General features: G+C 47.1%; 1 protein-coding gene across 1 annotated transcript in view; it reads right to left on the bottom strand.

Moving 5' to 3' along the window:
• The window catches only part of SLC2A9 (solute carrier family 2 member 9), a 183907-nt gene that overhangs the window by 6518 nt on the left and 162525 nt on the right, over positions 1–14864 (bottom strand). Inside the window, 1 exon segment of the mRNA XM_049709448.1 lies at positions 8352–8479. Within this exon segment, the coding sequence (XP_049565405.1) occupies positions 8352–8479 (128 nt within the window).

Here is a 14864-nt window from a genome sequence, read left to right as displayed (position 1 = left end):
GTTCCCGTCAGCACGGAAGCTCCTGTGCATTGTACCCGGATGTTCGTAGTAGCACTACAAAGTGGTTTTTTTTTTTAAATTTATTTTATTGAAGTATAGTATAGATTTACAATGTTGTATAACAGCACTATTTCTAGAGCAAGGAAATGGGAGACGACACCAATGTTCATGGAAAAGGGAAGGGATAAATAAATTGGGTACGTTCGTACAAAAGATTCTACGGAGTAGTAAAAAACAACGGCCTGTAGCCGGGCATATGACACAGATGGTGCTCAACAGTATATGTTGAGTAAAAGAACAAGGCACAGGAAATACCTTCAGGATGATTTTCTTTGTATAAATATAAAAACCAGGAAAAGCAAAACACTAGATTGTTAAGGGACACATTCATACAGGGGTCAAATCCTAAAGAAAACCTAGAGAATAATTAGCACAAAATCCCTGCTAAGGGATCAGGGAGAGGCACCCAGGGCATCGCAATAGCTTAAGTTGGCTAACTACACTGATTTTCCCTACTACTTCTAAATATAATGCATTCTATAATTACAATAATAACAATTTTTCTCTTTGTATATATGAAAGAAAAATATTGCCTGTCATATCAGTAAACAAAAGATGTTGCAGCCATCAAGCCATCACATGGCAGCCACTCTGAAGGTGAGCCCTGAGAGAACTCAGGATAGAAACAGAATGCCCGCCATCAAATCATCAGACATTGTAGCCCCCCCCAACTTTGCACGCTGAAGAAACTCAGGATGAGAAAACACAGGATGCTGGCCCCAGATAGCTGAGGTGCATATCAAAGGAATGATTTCAGTAAGCCCAGACTCTTACATCATCTCATACATAGAAAAGCGCTAAATTTCCTAACTTGAGATAATCTGGTTTTTTTTAATTAACAGCAATCTTCTGATGTTCCGACTACCTGGTCTTTGTTGCAAAAACCCCTATATATCCTGGGTCCCCCCATTGCCTCTTCAGAGCAGTCTGTCAGAGCTATGTGAGATGCTGTGTCCCGGGCTTAAGTCCTCAGTTTTGTCCACCGAATAAAACATAACTCTCAACTTTCAGGTTGTGCCTTTTTTTCAGTCGATATGTATATGATGCATTTCATACTCTTTTGCATATAATGTGTTTCATAACATACTTAAAATATACATATATAAATATACATTTAATAGTGTAAATGAAAGAGCCTAAACCCAAGCAGTAATTCACTCATGGTGAACAGGTATCAAAAGGAAACTTACCAAAAGAAAGCTCTAAAGCTGGAGTCAGATGTAAGCACTTTAGTTAAAGAAAAAAAAAAAAAATCCTCCAGGATGCAGGGCTCACCTTCCCAGGTGGTTCAGCTGAGGACCAGTCTGGAAATAGAGGCAGGACCCTGAGGTCCGGAGGATCCCCTGGGAGCCTCAGAGGAAACAGAAGTAGTAGAAACAGTAGAACTTCATCAGTTGTAGGTGTCTGGCCCTCTCACCTGGGTAAACTTCCTTCTCCAACTTATGAAAATGTTATAAGCTATAGTTACGTCCTTTCTCTGAATATACCCATTGGGTTATTACAAATGATCATGAAAGTGTTCCATATTCTTTAATATGGAGAAACAAATTTTCTTTTGAGAATGCACTATACCACCAAATTATGCTAAAAATATTAGGCAATTGTGGCAAAGTGCTACTTTTAGGAAAAGATCCTTGAGAATAAAGAGAAATCTCAGCTTTCTTCTACTCCAGTTTATCAGAACGATGTGAAAACACAGCCGCTCTTTAGAGCTGCCAGCTTCCCTGAACAAGGAAAGTAGATGCGAAGTACAGTGCTGGGAACAAAGTCATGAGCTCTGACAAATTAGTCCTGGATTCCTTTGCATATCAGCCTTGTTGGGTGCGGACAGGGGGAGAGGCATGGGCACTGCCTAGAAATCTAGTCACCAAAAGCCATGAGCTCTAGAGGTAACAAAATGATAACCTGGTGTAATTCTGGGTTCAGTTTAGAAGTAGCCAGCAAACAGATAATCAGAAGCAAAACGCATTCTGAGTTAGAATGAATAATTCCTGCAATGGTAGCTCCATCCCCCAGAACTGACCAGAAGGACTCTTTCTGACTTAGAAGCCTTCTCTTCATCTTTCACACTGGGTCCAAGCATGTCCACAAACCTCTACAGGGCATGTCCCACTCTTTGCGAGTTGGCGGCATCCCAATTGCTGTCTCCCTGGGGACAGAGGCACATGTCACCCCTCTCTGGGTCCCAAGAACTCATCATAGTGTCTTGTGTGGACTCTCTTCCTAAGTAAGTTAATCACAGGGTGTTTAGAACAGTGCCGAGCATCCAGTATGATGTGAGTGTTGGCTTTCCTCCCTCTCTGTGGGGCTCTGCACAATGGAGAGGGGGATGTTTGAGGCTGGACCACACAGGCTAGAACTCTGAAAGTCATTCGTCACACCTCCTGTCCTCTCAGCAGATCCTCCCAAAAGTCCTGGTGTGTTTCCTTCCTTCAGTAGCCTCCAATCTAGCCTCCCCCTGGCATCTCCAGGCTGGAAGTCTAGCCCAGGGGTTGGCAAACATTTCCTATAAAGGACCATCCAGTCTGTCAGGACGTCTCAACTCTGCTTTTGTGGGAAGGCAACCAGAGACAATGAAACACACATGAATGTGCTTGGCTGCATTCCAATAAAACTTTATTTACAAAAACCCCCTGTGCTTCCTTCACATTGGTTCTTGGTCACTCCTGCCTCCCATCATGATTCCTGCTGACTCTGGGCCTCTGTGCTTGCTGTTCCCTCTCCCCCCAACTTTTCATCTCCTCGCCTGGTGTCCAAGCCCAGCTTGGGTTGTAAATTCCACGATGGCAGAATCCATGTCCCCTGCTCTCTGTTGTACCCTCAGCCTAAGACAGTGCCTGGCTCACTGTAAGCATTTTCTTAATATAAATATGTCCCATGAGGGGATAAATGAATGAAATGGGAGGACTCTTATGGAGATGCACGAAGGTACAAAACGTGGTCCAAGTTAGATTTTCACGATGAGACAAAAACAGAATTCTTCTGCTGAGTTTCCACTCCCGCCTGTGGAGCTGGAACATTGGTTCATTGGTGATTCAAACGAGCTCTCGGATGAGTCAGGGCCCAGACCACCATTTAAGAACTGATGGGAAGCCAGGTGCCTTACACTTGTAACTGCAATTCTGCAAAGAGCTTTGAAAGGCCAGGCTGTTCTACTTTACGAGCAGAGTGGACCTGAAACATTAGGATGCTTCTGGGGGAAGTTAGAATGGGGCAGGGATCTTAGTGATGACTTACATCTCTGGCATGTGTTGTGGTTTCCAAGTCATTGTCACGTGTCCCGTTAAGGTCTTGTTGGTGCTGCCCAGGAGCCTTTGAGTAGACACAGCCCTGGCATTTCAGCTCACTGGAAGCCACATTAACTACCCTGCTGACGCCTCCCACTCGCAGCCTCCCGGTCCCGGGCAAGCCTGCTTCTCTTCCACTGCTCTCAGAACTGGCACTGCCATCCTCCCACCTGCCCGAGACGGACGTCCGAAATCACCTTTGACTATTTCCTCCCTCTCTGCCTGTTTTTGTTACTAAGTCCTGATGACGTTACCCTGAAACCTCTTTTTCCTTTCTTAAAAAACATACAACTTTCTATCAAGAAAGAATTTACATACGGTGACTTACCCAGATCTTAATTGTACATATAGGTCAATGCATTTGGAGAAAAGTATACCCCTGTGTAACCAACACCTTTATTAAGATGTGGAACATTCCCACCTCCCCAGAAAGTTCCTTGTGCCATTTTCTAGTCCATTCCTCCCGCCCCACTCCCCCACAGAGTTAACCACTGTTCTGGTTTCTATCACCTTAGCATCCATCTTTCCTGCCCCTGACCTCAATCTAGTTCCCAGCAGACAGCTAAAGAAGTCTTTTAAAAGTACAAAATGAATCATGTCTTAAAATCATGCAGTGGCTTCCCAGAGTCCTTCGGATAAACCCCAAATCCCTATCATACCTTCAGCGCCTCGAGGGATTTGGCAGGCATCCTTGGATGCCTGCTCTGTACCTGCTCAGGGCTTCGGCCAGCATCTTCCGTCTCTCTGCCAGGCATCGCCTCCCTCCCCCACTCCGCACACACACTTCCTCAATCTCAGCTTGAAAGGTCCCTGCACTGGTCAGCCCACTTAAGCCCCCCACCTTACTTCCTCCCATGAAACTACACCCGCCCCGTGAGAGTCGTGTCGGTTCTTCCCGAAATGTTAGGCGGTTTGCGCCCTCCTGTTCAGTGCCCGCCTGCAGGGCGCAGCACGATGCTGACGCCCACAGGCACTGAGCGCATGAAAGATGCTCTCTCCTCAGAGGATCCCCTGGCCCATCCAGAGAGGCCGGGGGCGGTTTTGCTTGCTGTTAGAGCCCACCATCTCAGATCGGCCTCAGCTTTCCCCCTCACTTTGCACAGGCATTTGGGATATTTTTCAAGTTGAAAAGAATCGTTTTCTTGCTTCCAGATTTTGTTGAACTCGAAAGGAATTTTAGAACTCCAGTGGAATCAAGCAGGCATACATTTGCATGCCATTTTTTCCCAACCAGAAAATATTGATGCTAACGGCAGAAGCCCAGTTATCTGGAGGCTTTGACAACCAACGACCCAAGGGACACAGTGATGCTGACCACAGCAAAGGCGAAGGCAGAGGAGAAGAACTCTGCTCTCAGAGGAGAAGGCAGCCTGTGGCTGAGGGCAGAGAAACAGAGAGTGATAGTAATCTCCCCAGGGGTCAAGGCAGCCCAGCCCAGCCCATCAAGAACATTTTGCAGGAAGGGGGCAGGGTGGGTGGGAGAGAAGGAGGAAGGAGGGGGAGAAGGCAAGCTTTGAGAGGCCACTTGTCCTGATGGCTCAGCCGGTAAGGGGTGGTGCAAGTTTCCAGCGTTTACCATGATTGCTTTTTCTGTCCTGTCTCCTCTTTTCAGGTGACCCTAAGATCGCACGGTAGGAAACAGCCTTCCCGGCACTAATAGTGATCATGACAGCAACCGATCCCGAGTGTCTGTGGGTAGACCCTGCACTGAAGTCTTGACTTCGTCTCTCATTCTTTGGGGAGCCCTGCTGCAAAAGTGGGGCAATTCTCTTGTTTTATAGAAATGAAAATTATGGCTAAGAGGGCAACCAAAGGTGGGCAACGTTTGACCAGCCTTCCCTTCACCTAATTGCTGAGCTGCAAAGCCAGGGTTCAAGGTCAGGCTGTCTGACCCCAAAGTCTGTGCAGTTTCTTCTTGTGTCTCATTTGTACCTGGAGAGTGGCCCAGATGTCAGAGTAGAAAGACCCTGAGCTCACCTCCTCCGACAAGCACACTGAAGTCACAATTATCTGCAGGGCAACCATCCACGAAAAAGACTGCTGAGCCCAACTTTCCTCCTCGAAAAGTGGGCTCCCTAGCTCCCTAGTCTCTCATCAGGGAAGGACACACACTTTCTGGCTCTTCCCCTTTGGGACACAAGGCAGAGTGCATTTCCCCTTAGGTAAGGTGTGGTCGTGTGACTTTCAATCACGGAAAGTTGCACAGAACACACGTCACTGCCATGCTAAGGTCTTAACTGGCAGGTGTGAGACCTGCCACATTCCCTCCACCTGGCATGGGGGCAGTTATTTCAGAGAGAAGCCAACATCCCTGAGTCGGGAAGCTGTGGGGCAGAATCTCTAGTCTCCCCTGCAGTGAACATTACCACTATCCCAGGTTTAACAGTGGTTTAACACCACTGAGGCTTGGGGGCTGTTTCTTCCTGCAGCAAACCCCAGCTCATCCTGACTGATACATGGGGCTGATAAGACTTTCCATGCAGTGGCGTGACTGCACATGTGACCTGGTACATAGTAAATGCCCAGTTGTGGTCACTGTCCTCTCCTCTACCCTTTCCTTGACATGTAAGCCAGCTGCGTATGTTGAGCTAGCATGCACTGGGCATGAATCTGGGCCAGACTCACTGGACTAAGAAAATATCTCAAGGTAAATGCAGTACCACATTTCTACTTGGGAGGCGCTGTGGATGGGCTACGATTTGCCAAATGAACAACGTGAAATAAAAGTCACAGAAATCCGATTTCAGCTGGAGACCTCTCTGAGCGGTTTGTGTGGTATGTGTGTGTGTGTGTGTGTGTGTGTGTGTGACTGTGTGCTTGAAGATAAATTAACTACTCAACCCCAGGTCAAATGGGCTTTTAAAAGAGTCATCTGCTTATAACCAAAGGTTTTTTCCTCCCGTGTCTTACCGATGAGGGTGAGAGAAGGGGTTCAAACCTGGCTCTGTCATTTCTCTGAGCATCTCTCTGAGGCTCCTGGTCTGTAAAGGGAGAAATACAGACCCTACCTCCCAACACTGACAGGGCTGAATAGCGCCTGGCACTCAGCAAGCACCCAGTAAACACTAGCATTAGTGGCATGTCAGTGCTGTTAACTCCCAAACTGCAGCAGGAAAGTGAGATGCCCTTTTTTGGTCTGGGGGTCCAGAGGTCTTTCATGCCCCCCAAAATCGCTCAGAAGATGTGGCCTACTTCCAGGACACATAAAGCTTAGTTGTGGGTTGTGTGAAGGCTCTAGAATGTCTCACTTAACTTGTAAGGGTGGTGGGGAGATGTGCGTTGGCAAGGAAGCGATTTAAAGTGAATTTTCCCCACAATCATGAATATTGTACTGACCCCCTGGCTCTGCTGGCTTTGAACCAAAGCGGAAAAAGCCATTTAAGGTGTGAAGTCAATTGAAAAGACAACTTGTGTTCTGGGCCCAGCCGAGCGAAGGCGCCCCGAGGATGGAGTAAATGAACGAGGAACCGTCTCTAATTCTCTGGTCCATGGCCTCCCCGTGGCACTTACGTTTCAGAGATGCAATGGCTGTAGCTGAGTCAGGATGCTTTAAAGGTTGCAAAGTGCGTCAGCCCCTAACTCTGAGGCTGAGACAGAGTGGCACATGGAGAATGTTGACGAGGAAGAGGGGGCAGGGCAGAGCCACCGGGTTGGACAGTGACTCAGGACCTGGGGCTGACCCCGTCTACTCCCTGAGCCTCAGCTTCTCTGCAGGATGGAGAGGATGAGAAACCGCAGCTCAGGGCTGCATGAGGGTGACGTGAATTCATAAAGCCACGTGCAGGGGGGCTGGTGCAGAGTAACTGCGCTACAGTTGGGGATGCAGGAGTACCCATCACGTGGGCTGCAGCTGGGCCACTGACCTTCACTCAGCCCAGCCTGCAGCAGAGGCTCTGGAATGTGCTGGGCTTGGCACTAGTTAATGAAAAGAGGAGGGTTGAATTAGGCCCTGAAAATGGATGGTGGGTTCCTTCTCAGAGGTTTCTGATGGATTCTCAGAAATTCTGATGGATTCTTTCTCTGGGCAGCAGGGAACCCTGGTGGGAATTAGGGCAGAGAAGCTTGACCCTCCCTCCTGGAATGTAGCTGGGCCCCTTGCTCTGTGCGGAACACTTGTAAAGTCCTCGTCTTTGTGTTCCTGGCCCTGGAGAACTCTCAGATGTTATTTCTTGCCTCTCCTGTCTTTTTTGTTCCTTCTGTTCCAGCCACACTGGCCCCTTTGATGTTCCTTACACAGTCCAAGCATGGCCCTGCTTCAGGGCCTTTGTACTTGCTGTTTCTCTGCTTGGACATCTCCATTCCCAGCCTGCTCTCTCACTTCACTCAGGTCTCTGCTCTGAGGTCACCTCCTTTGATAGGCCATCCCTGATTGCCCCACCTAAAATAGCATGTCCACCTCTGTTGTTGCTTCCCGTTTCAGCTCCAAGACCATGGAACACAGGCTTTAGTTCCCCTCTATCCTCATTGCCTGAAACAGTGCCGGGCACAAGGTAGGGACTCAGTAAATATGTGTGGAATGGATGAGTGAGTGAATGAATAGATTCTTTATGCAAAATGAACTTGTATCTGATTCCTGAGTTATCATTCTCCTGTCAAGGGTGGTCACCCTTGGGACAATGACGCCATTAGCTGTGGTGATGCTGGCGACAATGAGGATGCTACGTGCATGGCAGGGTGGCAGCGTGCCCTGGAGATATGACACGGACCTTGTCTCACACCAGGACGAGTGCACTGTAAAAATGCAGGTTTGAGATTCTCCCCGAGGTTTCCCTGCAGACCCTCAGCGACGGGAAGCCCGCTTCTTTTGAGACGGCCCTTAGCATTTAGGAGCAGCTCCCGGACCACGCAGGAGGGAGAGAAAGGATTAAGGATTTAGGCCAAACTACATTTTTGCCACCCTGGGGCCAATAGAGTTTCCACTTGAGAGAGGCTCCGCGTCTGCGTTATGAGTCATCCATCACTCAAAGGGGATCTCACGAGCAAGAGCCCCCTTGTCGGTCATACCTGAATGAACGGGAAGAGGAGCCCGACGGCAAAGTTGGAGAGCCAATTGACGGTTCCCGCCACGGTGTAGGCGGCTGGCCGCTGCGACTGCTGGAAGAACTCGCCGGTCAGGATGAAGGGGATGCCGCCTGCAACCAGAGCCAGGGCGTGGATTAATCTCCCTGGGAAGGTCAGGCCGCCAGCACCCATCTCCATGTGGCAGGGGACCGCCACCCGGTAAGAGCCGGCTCTACCTGAGAGAGTGATGCCTTTGGGAGTGGGTGCTGGAGTTACAGGCTGTAACCCCTAAAGGTAACATAAACCATTCCTCTGAGCTGGCCCACCCAAATGAGAGACGATTCATCCTCTTGGCTTTGCAAATGGCCTCTGAATCAAGCTGTGCTCCTCCACAGACTGAGTACGATGGTATCAACGTGACGTACCAGGTGACTGACACTGAATATATTGTGCTAGGAATGCTTATAATTTATCTTCGGAACAACTGAGTCAGCCAGGTATTGGCTACCATATTCCCTGGATGAGAAAACTGAAGCGCAGAGAGGTTACTTGACTTAGCCAAGGTCACTCAGCTCCTGAGTAGCAGAGCCGAGATTCAGGTTTGGGACTCGACCTCCAAATCTCAAGGTTTTTCTGCTAATCGTTGCTTGAGAGGAGTCCTTACCTCCTCTCGACTGGATGCCTGGTGGGCCCCAGTCCCTGAGTCGCCCCAGCAGTGGAGCAATAGCAGAAACATCATTGTCATGGGGCGGGACAATGCTTTATTTTGAGAGACTGTCCTGCGTGATTGCAGAATGTTTCTCACCCCTTGCCTCCAGAAGCCGGGAGTGCCCCTCGTCACCATGGCAACCCAAACTACTTGGTCACATTTCCCAGTGCCCTCTGGGCACCACACCTGGCTGAGATTCTCTGAGTCTGCACCCTCAGACTGTGACCCTGAGTGGGCCCTGTGACCACGTGCAGGACCTGGGGTTCAGGATGACACCCCCATTCCCCACCGTCCTCAACAGGAGTCTCCACTCGAATCAGACCTACACCTTGGAGGTCCACAGAAAAGACAGGATGGGTAGTAGAAGAGGAAACCCTGAGGGCCTTTGCCCATCTCAGTTTGGGAACCACCAGGCTCATTCCAACAAGATTCGGTGATTATTGGCTGTGCTGGGGCTGGCCCCACAGTCTTGGAGGAGAGCGGCAATGCCCCTGCCCTGCTGAGACTCCCTCATCTGGTGAGAGAGACAAGGTGACTTGTTTCTTACAAAGGAAGTGAAGGAGCAATAGATAATCGCAGCATGTGATAAGCACTGGAGGAAATGCTCAGGGCAGTGGAGGGGGTGGGGATCTAGGTTAACAGTTGTGGGGAGGGCCCTCCAGGCAGGTGATGGTGGAGATGTGGCTTGAAGGAAGAGATGCAGCTTGTGAAGATTTGGGGAAGATCATGCCCGTGGAGGGATGGGAGGGCTGAGACCCTTAGGGGTGAAAAGGACTGGGTCAAGGTCCAGAACAGAGGCCAGTCTGTCTGGACACCTGAGGGAGGGTAGAGAGGCATGGAATGAGGTGGCAAAGGTGAGCAGGGCCAATTAAGCAGCCTCTGGAGATCAAGGAGAGGGGTTGCCATTGAAGAAAACCAATGAGGGGGTTGAAGTAGGGGTTGATGTGATCAGTTTGCATTTTGTAGAGATCACTGCTGCTTGACCGGAGGATGCAGGGCTGGGTGCAGGAGGAGGTGATGGTTGTCTAGAGCGTTCAGATGGTGGCGGTGGGGATGGAAGGAGGGGGCCGAATTTGGAAATTCTCCATCCCATGGACGCAAAGCTTTTAGAGAGAGCGCTGCATACAACTGCAGCACTCAACATCAAGTTCAGCCCAAGGTCACAGAGAGGACCACCTCAAGTCTGTGTCTCTCCAGAGTTTTCACAACAATCACCCAGCATGCTGCCAGCAAGCCTTGGACTCCACACCTCAAAAATGACTCAGAATGGACCACCCCCGACCCCTCGCTAGACTGTGAGGCCTCCAGGGCAGGCAGCATCTCCACTTGCCTGACAGAGAGTAGACAGGCGATTGGTATTTACTTACTTGAATTAAATGCTCAACATTTAATTTTGAAAAGCTTTGATATGCAGTTTATTACAAAAGGGGGAGTCTCTTTATCTTAAAGGTATCTATCAAAATGTGCAGGAACAATGACTGCACGTTGAAATGTGCTAAAACCAACCTTAGGTCTGTAGAGCATGTGATATTGCGTTGTTGGAAAGCGTATGTGTCACACACCCAGTTGGTCCTGCAGATAACACTGCCGTGAGCCTTGCTGCATATCCCAGGGGGCAGTTCACAGCTATTCTGAAGCCTGAAGAGGGTTGAGGGCTGGTGTTTCACCTTCCCTCACTTTCCTAGGTGTGATTTGGAAGCATCTGTGGATAACTCAGTTAACATTGGTGCACCAGCTTCCAATGGAGCAGAACATTGACGAACCTGCCTCCCTGTACTTTCTTTGTGGCTTCAGGGCTGAGGCCATGACTTGTTTATTGGTTATGGCCCTCATCCCAGCACAGCACCTAGGACACACATACCAGGTGCTCTGTAAAGGTTTTCAGGATCAGCGGAGGAATGATTAAGATACCCTGGGGTTCACAGGACATCTACATCAGGTCTGTTTCCTTCATCAGGCCTTCAGACCACCCCCAGAGAACAATTATAAGCAACCATGAGGATCCTACACAGCTCACTGTGCTGATGGGTTTTCATTTCCATTATTTCCTTTGAACTTCACAACCAAAGAAGGTGGTGAGGCATAGTGGGCTTGGGCTCTGTCTTCAGAACAGGGTGAAGTCCTGGCTCCACCAGATCCCTCTAGAATTCAGATCTCTCACATGTGAAGTATGATAGCAGGGACTTACTGCTGAGGGTACTTGTGAGGATTAAATGAACAATTGTGTGCAAGTACAACTGTGTGCAAGTCTTCCCCATGAGAGGTACTCAATAAGTGTTACCTACTTAATAATTGTTAGCTACTATGATAATAGTTTAGAACTCCTCTGAATTATTTCCCCCCTTTTTATGAGTTAGCTGAAGCTCAGAGAAGGGGAGTGACAAGCCCAAAGTCTCTTAACAAGGAGTGATGGTGACAATGATGATGGTGATGGTAATGATGATGATGGTGGTGGTGGTGATGATGGCAGTGATGGTGATGATGGTAATGATGATGATGGTGATGGTCTTGATGATGATGCTAGTGATAATGATGGTGATGATGGTAATGATGATGATGATGATGATGATGATGGCAATGATGATGATGGTGATGGTCTTGATGATGCTAGTGAGGATGGTGATAATGATGCTGGTAGAAATGAAGATGCTGGTGGTAATGATGATAATAGAGATAATGGTGCTGCTGCAGTTGCTGAATGATGGTGGTGGTAACTATGTGACAGGCATTGGGAAAAGCATTTGACATACATTATTTCATTTAATTATCACTGCTATGTGGTAGTTACTACTATCATTTTTTTCCCATTTAACATATAAAGTAACCTAGGCCTAAGAAAGTTAAGTAATTTCCTCAAATTACATCACTAGTGGGACTCAAACTCAAGGCTGGGTGACTTCCAAATTTGAGTCTTAATTACTCCATTGCGACGGAAGCAAGTGTAAGACACTAACAATCTTAAAAATATGTGAAAGGAACTTAGCAGTCTTCATGGTTTTATTTGAATGCTCTCCCAAGTCCTGGAATTCAGTTGTTTCTCTTTTGCCTAAAGGCATGGGTGGCCTGATTTCCTGAGTCTCTCCTGGTCTGATTCTTTGAATCCAAGGTAAAATGAGAAGGAATGGGGTTTGATATGGAAACAGAACAGGTTTCTTGCAGGTCCCCTATCTTTGTTTTGCTTTTCAAAATGAAAATAGTTTTATCATTTTTTTCTGATTATCGTGAGTAATATTTGCTCCTTTTAAACAATTAAGGAAAGCATGCAATACAGAAGGGCATAAAAAGAAAACAAAAGTCATCCCTAAACCTTCCACCCAGGATTGATCCCCATTTGTATTTCGGTACTTGGCAAATTGAATGTTGCTATAAAAAAGCCTAGAGCGAGTCTGATATTTCTGCTTTAGTGATTGGCTTTTTCTGCTTGAAGCCCCGAAGACATCTTTCCTTATCCTTGAAGTTTATTAACTTAACTATGGTGGGTCTTGTGTTGATCTTCCCATAACCATCTTTCTTAGAACATGGTGTGTCCCTTTGACTACAGATTCACTCTTTATTCATTTCTTAGGTTATACTTTTGAAAACTTCTGTTCTACATGTTGGATTCTTTATTCTGAGACAATTGTTATCCTCATGTTGGATCAACTTTGTCTCTCTTCTGCACCTACAGTCTCTCAAATGACTTTATTCTCTTGTTTTCTGCATACATTCCTCACGCCCTGGGCAATCTCTTCCCTCTTTCTCTTCTCCCTTCTTCCTTCTTCCATGTGCCATGTTGGTGCTTGCCCTGTGCTCCTGTTCTCCTTTCCTCCTTTTGTCTTCTGGGTTGTCTTGTCTTTCAAGCCACAGTTTGAGGTGTGAGTACGATCTTCCACTAACTTCTAGAAAAGGTGGGAATGGGGTTGTAGGCGGAAGGTGGTGAGGGCTGCCGGAAGCCCTTTCTGGGAGGTCTGGGCTCTGCTTTTTCTTTCCTCTGAGATTTTGTGACGTGACCTGCAGAACCCATTCCACAGGGTCAGGGGGATTTTCTACTTCTGTGAGCTTCGACTGGTCTTCTCAAATTAGGACAAAGCCTTGGAAATTGAGAAGCCCCAGGGCCTTTGAGGTTTGCTGTGGGGGAAGGCATCTTTTTATCTTTCCCCAGGATTGCTGACTCACTTCCTTACTCTATTTCCCTCACAGATTAGGATGTTAGTGTGAGAGTTCTTAACCGTTTTTGAATCCCCTTCTCTGGTTAGTGATGTTTCTAAGGAGTGGAGACCGAATTCTAGCCCCACACTAGAATTACCCTTAATTGGTGCAAATTTTCAAAGTCTATGGTATAATTTTATTGTTTGGTTGATGGCCAGTTTTTTTCAGTGTAAAGATTTGTTTGGTTGTTATTACTGTTTTTTTTTCAAAACAAAAATTTTTTTTTCTGCTCATTTCATTAGATATTTGGGGGAGGGAGATCCTATAACCAGGCTATACGTGACCGTATTTACCTGAAATCTCTTTATGATTAGGTTTTTAAAACCAAGGTATTGGTGTTCCTTTTGGTAGGTGTGTAGATGCTGCTTATCTTAAAATTATATGCTTCAAAATTAAAGGGCAGTTGAAGACAATACTTTTGTGTAAAGGATTGTGACAAGGGGATGCCTTGTTTAAAATGATCTGTTTTGGGGCCTTTTATTTTGTGGACATTATTATTTGAGAAAAGATTTTACATGCCTGATCTCATTGATTCTTTCTTCACGACCAAACTATGAGTTATGAATTATTATTACAGATTAGGAAACTAAGACTCTAGAAGATGAAGGGCCTTACCTAAGTTACTAGTCCCCCTTGTAAGTGTTAGAGTTGGATCTTTTGACTGCAAACCCTGCTTTCTTTTGACTGCAACTTTCAGCTAAAAAGGATAGAAAGATGACAGTGAATTTGTACTGTTGTTTCCCCCTATGCCTGGATACAGGATGGAAACAAGACATATTACAGCACTCAATACCTATTGCCTAATCATACAATACAACTTAAACACTGAAGATAAGCCCCAAGGATGACATCTCTTGGTCAACATATCTTGTTATCTTATTTGGCAATTATTTGTTATTTTATTTGGCTATCTTATTCTGGATTCCCCCAGAAGCAAACCCTGACAGTAGTTTATGTGTGAGTTGATCCTAGGAAATACTAGTAAAAGTGTGGGTAACTGAAGGAAGTGAATAAAAGATATGTCATCAACAAGTTACCACTGTGGGCAACCAGAGCTTACTCCAATTGGAGACCCTTGGGAAACTGTGGAAAACACATCTCAGAGCTGTGTCCCATCTGAGAGGCAAGGGAGCTGGGCATGGATCCACCAAACCTGTCAGTCATCGACTGAGGGCTGCTCTTCGGGCAGCGCTTTTGGCGGCCATAAGATCGGCCTAAGTGACGTCTGTAGGCCCTCAGGGTAAAGGTGCATGTGGTGGTAGCTGCAGGTCCTATTGGGATGCCCTGAAAGGGTTCGGGTTAGGGTTAGAGGGGATTTGAGGAGGGACACCAATCATCTTTGCTACTGACATCTATTCTCCAGGCGTTAGACTTCACGATGGCCACTGCACTATGTATGTCTGAGTAGTTAAGTGTTTATATCTTAGACATCTTAGTATTTGCTTCAGGAATGGGAGTAGAACACCACGATTAAGAGCATGGGTGGGATGTAACACTATGGTTAAGAGCATGGGGTAGGGTATCACACTATGGTTAAGAGCATGGGTGGGGGGTCACACTATGGTTAAGCTCATGGATGGTGGTACCACACTATGGTTAAGAGTGTGGGGTAGGGTATC

The sequence above is a fragment of the Orcinus orca genome, chromosome 4 (assembly GCF_937001465.1).
Source record: "Orcinus orca chromosome 4, mOrcOrc1.1, whole genome shotgun sequence".
Classification (NCBI taxonomy): Eukaryota; Metazoa; Chordata; class Mammalia; order Artiodactyla; family Delphinidae; genus Orcinus; species Orcinus orca.
The sequence above is the reverse complement of the archived record's forward strand: the minus strand, read 5'-3'. Positions and strand labels throughout refer to the sequence as shown.